We start from the raw sequence: 12,247 nt of genomic DNA on the forward strand, positions 1-12,247 counted from the left end.
TACAGATACTTTATACCCTAAGATGTCTGTCAAAGATGGACAGTATGATTTGCCTATTTCTTTCCACAAACTAGAAGAGGAGAGTAATTATAATTTTAGACTCAAGATGATTTAACTTTCAGATACTGGAAGTTAGGCGAGATATTTTCTACCCCAGCCCTCAGCTGGTGCCAGTGAAATCAGTTACAATAAAAATTTACATCTGTTGAACATCAGTCCTCCTGTACTAGAGAAAAATCTCCAGCTGGTGATATCTAGTGCACAGTATTAGTTGAATAGTCATGAAAGATTATTAACTATGTATGAAAAAAGCATGAAATAAAATTTCTACCTTAAAAATTATATAAGACCTCATTCATGCCTAAAAGATTATGTAAGATCTGACACTAAATGCCATTAAAGCACCATTTTTTTTTGGCAACTGTTACCAGAATTCTGAGAGGAAACCAGAACAAATGTTGGAGATCAGTTTCAGAATGAAGGCCAACAGACATAGGCCTTAAGAATTACGTTTTACCTGAGAAATAAAATCAGGGTACACAGAGAGGAAGGTTTGTTACAGAGCAGCAGATGGCATGTGACAGCAGAACCATCTCCAGTGGGAACACAATAAACTTTGAAGCCAAGTAAAAGCAATACTGAGTCTCGTATGAGACCTTGACAGGACATGCTCCTCCCTTTAGATAAAACTGATGACATTACAGTGTGAATCACTGAGGTTGGAAGCATCGCTAAGGTCAGAAAGCCCCTCTGGAAATCACCTAGTCCTAAACCCCTACTCAAATCAGTCTATTACAGCAAGTTTCTCAGGGCTGTATCCATTTGGATTTTGAATATATCCAAGGATGAAGACTTCAAAACCTCTCTGGGCCTCCTGCCATCTTTGCTAGATTTCCTGCTCATTGGGATGGACCATTTTTGATCTTGGAGGAGGTGATCCTTGAACCTGCTCTCCTGGACCCCTCTTCTAACCAGGGCTGTATCCTGTGGGATTCTTCCAAGCAGGTCCATGTCCAGGTCAAAGGTTGTTCTCCTGAAGTTTGGGGTTGCAGTCATGCTTTCTGCTTTTTTTCCTTCCTCCTCCTGAACTCCACCATCTCATAGTTGCTACAGCCAAGGCTGTCCCAGTACACCCCTGGTCAGTTCCTCCTGATACCAGACGATTCAGAGTTAGCAACGGTTTAGCAAGAGTAGGCCTCAGAGTAGGCTCTAAAAGGCCTGCTCTGTGTTACCTTTACACAGAACAAGCTTTCCTGTCAATAGTTTTCCTTTTAGCTAGAATAATAAAGAATAACAATAGGTTCTGAAGCAAACTACATGTTTTGTAGATAGAGTCTGTTTATGGGATTGATAACAAGGTTCTAGTAAACAATGATTCATGCTGTTTACACTTCGTCCCAGAAAAACAAAGGTCTCTGCTAATTATAAAAGGGACAAAAAGACAAAACAAAACTGTAGAGAACAACTTTGTGATGTCTAAAATTAACTTGATTCATAAACTCTTGTGTCAGAGGAGAGATAAGTTCAAAATGATATCTTCTTCTTGAGAACACATGTACTTGTAAACAAGAAGGCCTCGACCACGCTTGCGCACAAGCACGATTAAAGGGGGATTGCGACCACCAGCGACCCCCAGAGACCACCCAAGACCCCTTCCCCAATTTAGTACACATGCGTAAAGACATTACGTAATGCATTACATAATGTATTATGCATAAGTTTTTTTTTTGGATTGGGTGGGCTTTTCTTGGAATTATGTATATAAGGAGCAAGCTTTTGTTCTTAGGTGTGCATGCTAGGAGGAGAGATCCCCCATGCACCCAGCGCTGCAATAAACCAATGTCGGCTTTCTAAACTATCATTTAGTTTAGAGAGTTTTCTTGGTTACTATTTTTTGGTAACACTCCTTGCTTGGAAATATCAAGTCCAGCACAACTAGCACAGTGAGACAGGGAGTTGCATAGTTTAAGCTGCTGTTCAGAAGCAAAATTTTTCTGTGTCGTTTCTGACTTATCAGAAAGTATCTGGCATCTTTTGGCATCTTTTACTTTAAATGCATGAGGAACTGCTCTTCAGCTGGGGTAGACAGCTCAAGACTCAATCATTCACACAGCTGAATCTGCTTTGGCATTTACAGTATAAGAAAAAAAGCATAGTAAAAGTCCATTATCTCTATGCCATCAGTGTAGAGTTCAGAATACAGAAACTTCTACAGATGCCTCAGCAAGGAAGACAGTGATTTGCAGATCTTTGTTAAATATCAAAACCACAGAAAGTCACCTTTCATTTTGTGTTTCCTAATCAGAAAGAGTGTGTACGGATAACTGAGCCATGACGGGATAGATTTTATTCCATATCTGTCTGCTAGGAAACTTTCTTGAAGACAAGTATTCCTCTCTGAAGGAAAGAGCTTCAATTGTTATCAAGTTATAACTATAGAAAGCTTTTTTCACACACTTAAAGAGAGATTTCCTAGAGGGCTTTTTTGTTGTATCTGTACATTAGAAAATCAACACAGACATGTACAGTCAACTTTGAAGTTCTATTTTTCTTCTCAGACACTCAATAATGTGAAATCAGGAACTGATGAATTGAGATATGAGCAGTAAATTTGAAAGTTAATCCTTAACTCTGTCTTCCTTTTATTTCTTAAAATGTGTCCTTTCCATGTATAAATGTAATTCTCAAGTACATCTATACAAAGTATAATTTGCTACAAATTGGAATTTTTTTTTAACAAGAATCTACCGCCCAGTGCTCTTACTATAGCATATAAAGACATGAAGCCTTCAGAACTAACTTGTTCTAAAGATCTTATTCAGGCTTTAATCAAATCCACTGAGAATAGTGAGGCAATAGTGTCAGTTAATTCATCATATTGAGAGGAAATCATATTTTAAAGCACAGAGCGGCAAAGACAGAGATAAGCTTTTACAATAATTCTCCATTTCTGATGTAACCATGCTTAACCTTGACAATAGAGTGCAACTGATTTAAGCTTTACGTATATAAGTCCAAAGATGCTACACTCTGCTCTGTGTTCTGTCCTGCAGTTCTGAGCCTCAGGTTTTACTGCTTTCTAAACTCTTTAGAAAAATCAGATCATCAAGGTGAGCTGAGCCTGTGCAAACCGCATGAAGTTCAACAAGGCCAAGTGCAAGGTCCTGCACGTGGGTCAGGGCAATCCCAAGCACAAATACAGGCTGGGTGGAGAATGGATTGAGAGCAGCCCTGAGGAGAAGGACATGGGGGTGATGGTTGACGAGAAGCTCAACATGAGCCGGCAGTGCGTGCTTGCAGCGCAGAAGGCCAACGGCATCCTGGGCTGCATCAAAAGAAGTGTGGCCAGCAGGTCGAGTGAGGTTATACTGCCCCTTTACTCCGCTCTTGTGAGACCCCACCTGGAGTACTGCGTTCAGCTCTGGGGCCCCCAACATAAGAAGGACATGGAGCTGTTGGAGCAAGTCCAGAGGAGGGCCATGAAGATGTTCAGAGGGCTGCAGCACCTCTCCTATGAAGACAGGCTGAGAGAGTTGGGGCTCTTCAGCCTGGAGAAGAGAAGGCTCCGGGGAGACCTTCTAACAGCCTTCCAGTATCTGAAGGGGGCCTACAGGAAAGAGGGAGAGGGGCTTTTTACAAGAACAAGTAGTGACAGGACGAGGGGGAATGGTTTTAAACTGAAAGAAGGTAGATTTAGATTAGATATTAGGAAGAAATTCTTTACTGTGAGGGTGGTGAGACACTGGAACAGGTTGCCCAGAGAAGTTGTGGCTGCCCCCTCCCTGGCAGTGTTTAAGGCCAGGTTGGATGAGGCTTTGAGCAACCTGGTCTAGAGGAAAGGTGTCCCTGCCTGTGGCAGGAGGGTTGGAACTAGATGATCTTTAAAGTCCCTTCCAACCCAAACCAGTCTGTGATTCTGTGACAGAGCACAGTGCAAGCAGCTCATATTTTCAGTATCATTGCCCATTCGATATTTACAAGACACATTTCTTCTGTGTGTCAGAGCAGATACCTTAGACAACTCTGAGTGGTGGGAAGAAAGTTGGGGGGTAGGAAGAAGCACACACACTGGCAGCCACTCTCCACAGAGTAATCAGCAACCTTTTTCCCTATGCAGGATGCTAATAGCATTATTTGTTTTCTGCTGAGTATCTTAGGCAGAGGCTGCAGGAAAAGGGGATTTGATGCAAGTACAAATGTCAAAGAAAACATAATATGATCTAAAACAGAGTTTTATTAGTTATCAGAAAAGAGAAAGTGGCTTCAGATATCAAGGGGCAAAAAATAGCCCTTAATTTGTACCCCCTTCTGGTCATTAAGAATTCTGCCACATCCACTGGTAACTAAAGCAGCAACTTGATTGCCCCTGTTCCTGGTGACAACACTTCCAGCTGCACTGAGTTTCCTTCTCTGCATACAAATTCACATATGCAAAATAGTTAAGATTCCCAGAGGATAGTTTCAGGATTGCAAAAGACAAATGAACTATTGGGATCATCTTACTGGTACCGCTCAAGTAGTGCTCCTTCTCTTTAGCCTCAGAGAATAAAGTACAAGCATTCAACGGAAGTCACGCACATGTGTCGAGGGGTTTGTACAAGGAGTTTTCATTCGTTTCTGCTAGGGTGGGAACTAATTTGACTTGTTTGTTGTATGACTCCTATTGTTGATCACCACTGGGATACAGAATGTGTGTAACGTTTATGTTCTCCTTTGAGATCTGCAGCACTGGAGCTATCTAGGGTGGATGAGAATAGCAAATCAGGTGCATCACCACACTTCCAATGCTATTTCCATTATGGCTTTTGGACTTTTGTTTTTTTGTATTCTAGGCATGTTTTAGGCAATCCAGGAACTTAGACTGAAAACTTTTAGTACAATGAGTTTTAAAGGGGCCTTGGCTAATACTAAATGTCCATCCTCAACACTCCTAATTCCAACGCAAAATGCAACTTCTCAGTTCCAATATTTATACTATCACAATTGCATTACAGCAAAAAGGAAGGAAACCTCACTCTACAGTATCCTTTAAATTCCCCATTCCCCTGTTGGCAGGACGTACCTGATGAGGAATATACTGTGGTTACTGTGTTCACATCGGCTTCCATTATGGATGCACAGTTGGATTCAGTCAAGGAGCCTTTGACAGTCACGGGAGCAACGCTGGGATGGCGTAAGGCAGCTTTCAGGGGAGCAATGTGGTTGTACTGAACAGAGGACAGGCAGCCAGTGAAACCATAGGCATTTGCCTTTGAGACTTCGGGGTCCAGTGACAAACTATCTGCAATACAAGAGAAAAAGACTATGGGAATTATTTGTTTTAGGAAAGTATGAAAAAAAATTAATCCTTTTTTGCCTTACTCACCCCTTTTACTTCTCTTCATCCAATATCAACTGTTCAAATTCTCCTTCAGCAGCCTACAAGTTCTCCGTAGTCTGACCCAGTCCTTCCTCTTCGATGCTACTTACATTGAATCAAGTTGGCTTGGACATAAAAGCCTGCATTGTGCTTCTTTCCTCATCCATTTTCTCTACTCTCTAAACAATATCTAACACATCATAGGTGCTAACCATGGTAATAAAAATAATAATAGTAAACAGTAAAAATAGCAACACTATCACAGGATCCTGTGGATGACGCTTTTTACCTTTTTTTGCATCTGTTAACAACATGAGTTTCACACATATGGACCATACCTTCAAGGCATTCTACTTCTTCCACTCTTTTAATGAAGGAGCCTGCTCCCTATTGTCTGTTATACAATGCTTCATATAGGCTTCTACCCTTCTTCAAGAGTTTATTTTTCAGCTTACTTTTCTGATCCACCAAATCACATTACTATGTTTTTAAAATCAGAGTTCCTAGGAATCCTCCTAGTTATAAGCCAGGCTCTCACTCTGGTAGCTTTATTCCGCTAATGAAATAAAAAGCAAAACGATAACTCTTTTCATTTAAATCAAAACCAAAACCAATATCTCCATGCTCTTTTTCAGCCTGAAGATGAGATAGAGCAATTAATTTATCTGTAGGCCTGTGTTCATTTAAATTTCACAAAGAGAAAGCCAATTCTAAGTTAAGTGTTTTTTATTTAGTTCCAAATGTTTTAATATCAAAGATTGTTTGGGAAAGTCAGAGAAGGACAGTGAAGCCATCTTCCACCAAGCTCTCATTTATTTACTTTCCAGAAATTGAAATTCATACTGCTCAGAGGTCTGTAACATCATGCGCTTTATATCTAGGTCAATCAAACAAGGAAAAAAACCAAAAATACACACAGATACAGTATCAAAAGTTATTCAAAGTCTTAAAAATTACCTGCTAATGAAAAAAACTTCTACCATACTTCCAATGACATTGGAAAATAAGGATTCCAGCTTTTCAAGTCTATTTTCAAAGCTTGAAAGAGTAAGATGGTAAATTTTAAAATAAGGTCAAATTTTTCCACTATCATTCAAAACCCATGACTTTACAAGCTCTCAGCCAAAAGGTTTTAGGAAAAAAAGTAGACCTTCTCTTATAACTGACATTGCTACTTGAATTATGTAAACTTCTTTTACATATAAGAAAATACAGAGAAATATCAAAACTAGCCCAAATCACACATTATTTTGGTGCTCAAGATCTGTGACTATTATGCCGTGCAGTCAGAGGGAATTAGCTGAGAAAGATTTCTAATTATGTTTGAATGTTTTTGTGGAAGTATAAAGTGGAAGAGTTTGGCTGCTTCTCAGCAAAGCAAGGCACAGTGTGATCTTGCTCTCCAAAGGGTCTTACGGGAGACATGCTCAGTCTGCAGAGCTGTCATGGGAACAGCCTCTGGGCTGTGAGTAACTGCAAGAAAGAGAGATGGGAAGGGAAACTGAGGTTTTGCCATTGGAAAAGCTGTAGCCTTACAGCGATTGACATTTGCTCTTCTCAAGGTGTGTAGGAATTGGCTGAATTCAGGTTTTTAATGAGATTTTGGCAGGGGTGTTATAAAACAGACAAAGAATTGTTTCCAAGTTTCCACAAGAAGGCTTATATAAAACTAAAAGATTGATTTACAGTATTTGCCATCTTTGTTGAATTTATAAAACCCTTTGTAAACATTCCTACTCTCAGCCTTTCCTGTTTTCTTAGCTCTGACACAAAAGGTGGATTTGTTGTTATCTTTTAGACATCGGGCAATCTAAATTGCTCTGTTCTGCCCCAACATGCAAAAGGTAAAGCCTAAGAAATAACGAATTCCTCTTTCATGGTACAGTAGTTTGAAAAGTCTAAGATACAGTATTTTTGAAAGCTTTTTTTTTAAAAAGTCAAATTAAGGGCCAATTCCAGGAGTCTTTTGTCAAAGTAAGCTTTGCATGAATGAGAACTAGGAGATTTGTTGTTGAAAGGCTTTGAAATCTGAAAATAAGAAATCAAAGAACAAACCAAAACCAACCCCAGAGTCCTCTGGTAAAAATCCCATGTTCACAGATAAAGTTTGCTTTATTATATAGCTTTAGGTGCATGCCTTATGTCTTTCAGAAAGTGGGGCTTTCACTGCTCTCAACAAGGAACCTGCACAACTTGGATGTGAATGACTTATGCTGCCCTCTGAATTCTTGAGTTGATGACGTGAATCTATGATTACGACATGGTTACCTCTGTGAAAGGCTTATTAAAGGCCATTCTGTCACTTGGAGTCTTTAAATCCCAATAAAATGTTTTTCCAAAAGATATTTTCACCACCTGACACAGTGCTCAGTAAGAGAAGCAACTTGGTGAAGTTCCAAGGTCTGTATTGAAGCAAGGTCACATGAAACCTCAGTGGCCTTCCTCTGACCTGATAATGCTGTGAATCTTTCCATGCATTTGACTGGCCTGGAAAATCACCCTGAATTGCTGCTGGTGGCTTGGTTTGATCTTCTGACATTTTAGCGTTGTATTTCTGTTCTAGGTGCTGGAGACCAAGTTAGTTTGGATGATTTCTACATGGCAGGTGAGAAGGCAATCTTTTTCAGTTTTTGAGTAATTCATTCCCCACAAATTAAGTTTACCCATATTTTTAGGAAGTAATTTTTAAGCTTTGTCTGCTAAGTTGTGCATAAGTTGGTCTGTCTTCTTGCTCGGTCCTCTAGCTGCTCCCTGGAAGCTGTCTGCAGTGTCAAAGCTCAGTAAGTCTTGTGTGGTTTTGCTTTCCTGTTTTCCATGTATTTGCAATGGCTTTCTGAGATAACAAGGATTACGTCTAACATGTAGCTGTATTTTTTAAACTTTATTGATTTTATCAACATAATTATCTGCTGATTCATTCCTATTCACCAAAACAGACATCCTGTCCCACTGCTGTTTCTTTGTGCACCTCTGCCATATACAACACACTCGTTTTAAGATCTTAAATAAATAAAGCAATTTTAAGTCTTAATATCTCAGTAACAGGGAATTAATTTTCATCATAAATAGAATTCTGCTGGAATTCTCTAGGACCAAGTATTAAGCTCCTCAGCAATGTATCAGCAAACTGACATAGTAAATGATAACTAATATGACAGGCAACTGGAAGCAAAGAGAAATGAAGTGTGTTATTTGCGTGCAGGGAGAGTGGCTCAAAAGACCTTCTTTCTAAAGATATCACTGTAGAAAATGGAACCATAAACATTATCCAAAAACTTTTTGTTGTTTCTTTACAAACATTAAACTTAAATCTGAGCCCAAAGTTTACTTGTGTGCTCACTTACATCCAGGAAGGCCCATCATGAACTTCCTTAACCAAAATTTATTTTTAACGTCAGTGAGGGCAGACATTGCCTGTTTTAAATGTCTATGCCCTAATTAATTAACTAATCTAAGTGAATCGCAGGCAGAAGCGCAAAGGGTAATTTACTCCACATGCTGAAGCACTGGTCTTCCTTTTTTTGAGTCTGAGAAATAGATGATTTTTGTGGGAGTTAAAGTGTATCCATCACCTCATTTTGGCAAGGTGCTGAACAGCACTGGCAAGATTACTTCTTGGACATTGTCACTAGATTTGAGCCCATGATCTTGAAGTAAAAGACTGTTGTAGTCTCCACATTGCATCTGTCTCGGAAGAATTGACTAGCAGGTACTGTGTAGTTAGCTCAAAAAATATGCTGCTACATCCTTCAACAACCTCAGTAAACATTGCTGATACTAATAATTAATTTAGAAAGGGCAGAAAGCATATCTTGGATTAGACTGGAACCCACAAAAAGGCATCTTTGGAATAATCTCATTTCCTGGTGTGAACGTGCCACAAAGGCAGCGGAGTGAACAACAAAAATTTTTCCTGGTTAGAACCATTGAGCTCAACTAGTTTGACTCTTGCTTAAAAAAAAGGATGAGCTTGAACAGAAGACAGGCTCCAGACATTCAATGCACCTCCAAGACACTTCTGAAAAAGCAAGGGACAGCAAGAGCAATGGTACTTTTTCTCACAAGTTTTCCCAGGAATGAGCAGAACATGCCAGGATTTGCTTGCCAGCAATTGAACATTTCATGTCAAGTGGAACATTTGAGAATTTTTGTTTTGTTAGGCTTAGTGGAGATAATTTCAGGCATGCATTTAGTATGTTTTCTTAAAGTCAGTTTCTCCTCGAAAAGGAAGCACTGCTTGGAGCTGCAATGTGAAATTTGTTACATATCACAATTTTTGACATTTGAATCCTAATCTGTCACAACACAGCCAGCCCTGTGTGATTTTGCATGCTCAAAATATGATCTATAAAAGGAAGAAAATATGCAAGAAGATGGAGAGATGATATGCAAAACAATACATGCTTTTCTCAGGAGCAGATGGCTAAAATCACCTCAATTAGTGCAATTATACTTATAAATACATATATATGTATAAATACATATATACAAAGGGTTTTATAAATACTCAATTAGTAGCAAGAATTCAGACTAAAAATAAAATTTCTAGATTACCTCGGACACTTATTTAGTTAGTATTATCATCAAGAAAACAGGGCTTTAAGCATGGTGTTACGATCACATTGTAAATGATATTGCTGGGGAAAAAGTCTGAATAGATTTGGTCTCTTTTTGATAGAGACATGATGGCATTATTGGCTTAGAGCTCGGATAGCTTGAAGTGCCTAGGGTAGCCAAACTCTTACTGTGATCTTGTGAGCTTAAAAAAGGGAATGACTTTCCACCAAAAAAATGGGCTTAAGTCTTTTCCATAGAAACTCTCTAGAAGGAGATGCTTCTTTAGGGAAGCTTTTGTATGTCAGTTAATGTCAACTTACCCCTTCTGATTTAATTACGCTGTTATCATCTCTTACAATATAATATCCCTCTTGGATGAATTGTTCTGTGATCTCTTCAATGTATAGATTCCATTTTCTTCTTGTGAACTTTTAATTAGAAAAGCTATTGTAGAAATCATAAGAATTGTACTGCACCTACGTAATGATTTTTAAGAAATTACTTCCCAGATAAACTTTGCAACTTGAGTGAGTTTGGAGAGGATATAAACTTGGGAGGAGCAGTTAGCAGACCAGATGGTTGTGCCACCATTCAGACAGTGACAAGCTGGAGAAATAGAACAACAGGAACCTCATTAAGTTCAACAAAGGTAATGCAAAGATAACCCCATCTACCAACACTGGTTGGTGTTGACCAGCTGGCGGCTTTGCAGAGAAAGATATGGGGGTCCTGGTGGGCAACAAGCTGACCGTGAGCCAGAAATGTGCTCTTGCAGCAAAGGCAGCCAATGACATCCTGGCAGCCAGGGTTGCCTTGGGAAGAGCATTGCCAGCAGAGAAAAGGTGATGATCCTCCCCCTGTATTTTGCATGGGTGTAACACCATTGGAGTGCTGGGTCAGTTCTGGGCTGCCCAGTGGGAGACATACATGGACTTACTGGAGTGAGTCTCGTGAATGACTGCAAATATAATTAAGGGACTGGAGCATCTTTCGTAGGAAGAGAGGCTTGAGAGAGTTGGGACTGTTCATCCTGGAGAGGAGAAGACTCAAGGGCATTTGTGATTCTGTGAGGGCACAAGGACTCTACTCAGCACAGCTACAGTTGTGGGATAAAACCCAGAAAATGAAATCCTGACATGGAATAAAAAGTTTGCAGAAATTCACTTAACATATGAAGAAGAAACCAGAATTAGGATTAGACTTGAATTAAAGTGACTTTCTGGGATGTGTTGTGTGATTTCTGGTACAGCAATAACATCTCCCACCATCTGGAAGGCCAAGTTTATGGCTCTAGTGTCATTATAGAAAATGAACTATTACTATTATTATTATTACTGAAACAAAATCCCAATAAACTTTGGGGCAAGAGAGAAAGAACAGAAGGATGTATCCTTTAAAAGCTGTATAGAGACAAGTCTGTGTGTTCAGTGGAACTGAATGCCAGACATCTAGAGATACATCTGGGCTTTTTGGCTTTGCAACAACCTTGTACTTGTGAAGTTAATAATATTTTTGTGACTAAATCTAGTTTCTCTACACGATGCTGAGCTGCACCTTGTCAGCTTGCTCGCTACATATTTGAAGTTCTTTGTGCTATGTTCCATCTTGCTGGTTAGAAAAGTCTTGGTTTATTGATTTGGTATCTATAGCTGGAGCTTTACGTAGAGATCATGACGAGCAGTGCTCTTTTAGATTTTCAGCATTACAGCTGATAGTTCCCAAAATGAGATCAGGTCCCCAAATCTGTCCACGAAGACTTGGAAGATTGCTGCATTCTGAACAAACATTAGTTTGTTTTAACTAAGGGGAAAAACAGTTCTTGCCCTTAATCTACTTAGTAAAACTTGGTACAGAATGCACTGATGTCATTATATACAATTATATTGCACAAGTAGATGCTAGAGGATGTCTGTTGTTTCTGTCTAGCTACCAGTCCCACAGGCCTTGGGTGCTATTAATAAAGTGTATAAAATTACAATAATTAAACAGATGTCAGGCTTGACATGGAGGTCCAATTCTAAGGACTAAAATGTCTATAACCAAGGAAGCATTTAGAATCTTACTGGGAATGAATAAGACTCTCATATAAAGCAATATAACATACTTGACAGCAAAATATAGGAGTTCTACTTTCCAAATTTCTGGCAGTTTTCCTGGTCTTGTAATGGCTTTGTAGTGTGGAGGGGTAAAGATGAAGGTCTATGCACAGAGCATGCAGAATTGTGGCCTCAGTGCTGAATGTAATATAAATATTCCTTGCAGAATTCAAATGGAAAAGGACTGGCAGTAAAGAAAGGGTAGAGAGGACAAAGGCTCACAGTGCTGTTCTTC

General features: G+C 39.4%; 1 protein-coding gene across 1 annotated transcript in view; it reads right to left on the minus strand.

Annotated features, from left to right (window-relative positions):
- The window catches only part of CNTNAP5 (contactin associated protein family member 5), a 232,297-nt gene that overhangs the window by 2,512 nt on the left and 217,538 nt on the right, over positions 1-12,247 (minus strand). Inside the window, exon 22 of the mRNA XM_068408092.1 lies at positions 5,063-5,281. Coding sequence (XP_068264193.1) covers positions 5,063-5,281 — 219 coding nt within the window. The remainder of the gene's footprint in view (positions 1-5,062; positions 5,282-12,247) is intronic.

Source organism: Nyctibius grandis, chromosome 9 (assembly GCF_013368605.1).
Source record: "Nyctibius grandis isolate bNycGra1 chromosome 9, bNycGra1.pri, whole genome shotgun sequence".
NCBI classification, from domain to species: Eukaryota; Metazoa; Chordata; class Aves; order Nyctibiiformes; family Nyctibiidae; genus Nyctibius; species Nyctibius grandis.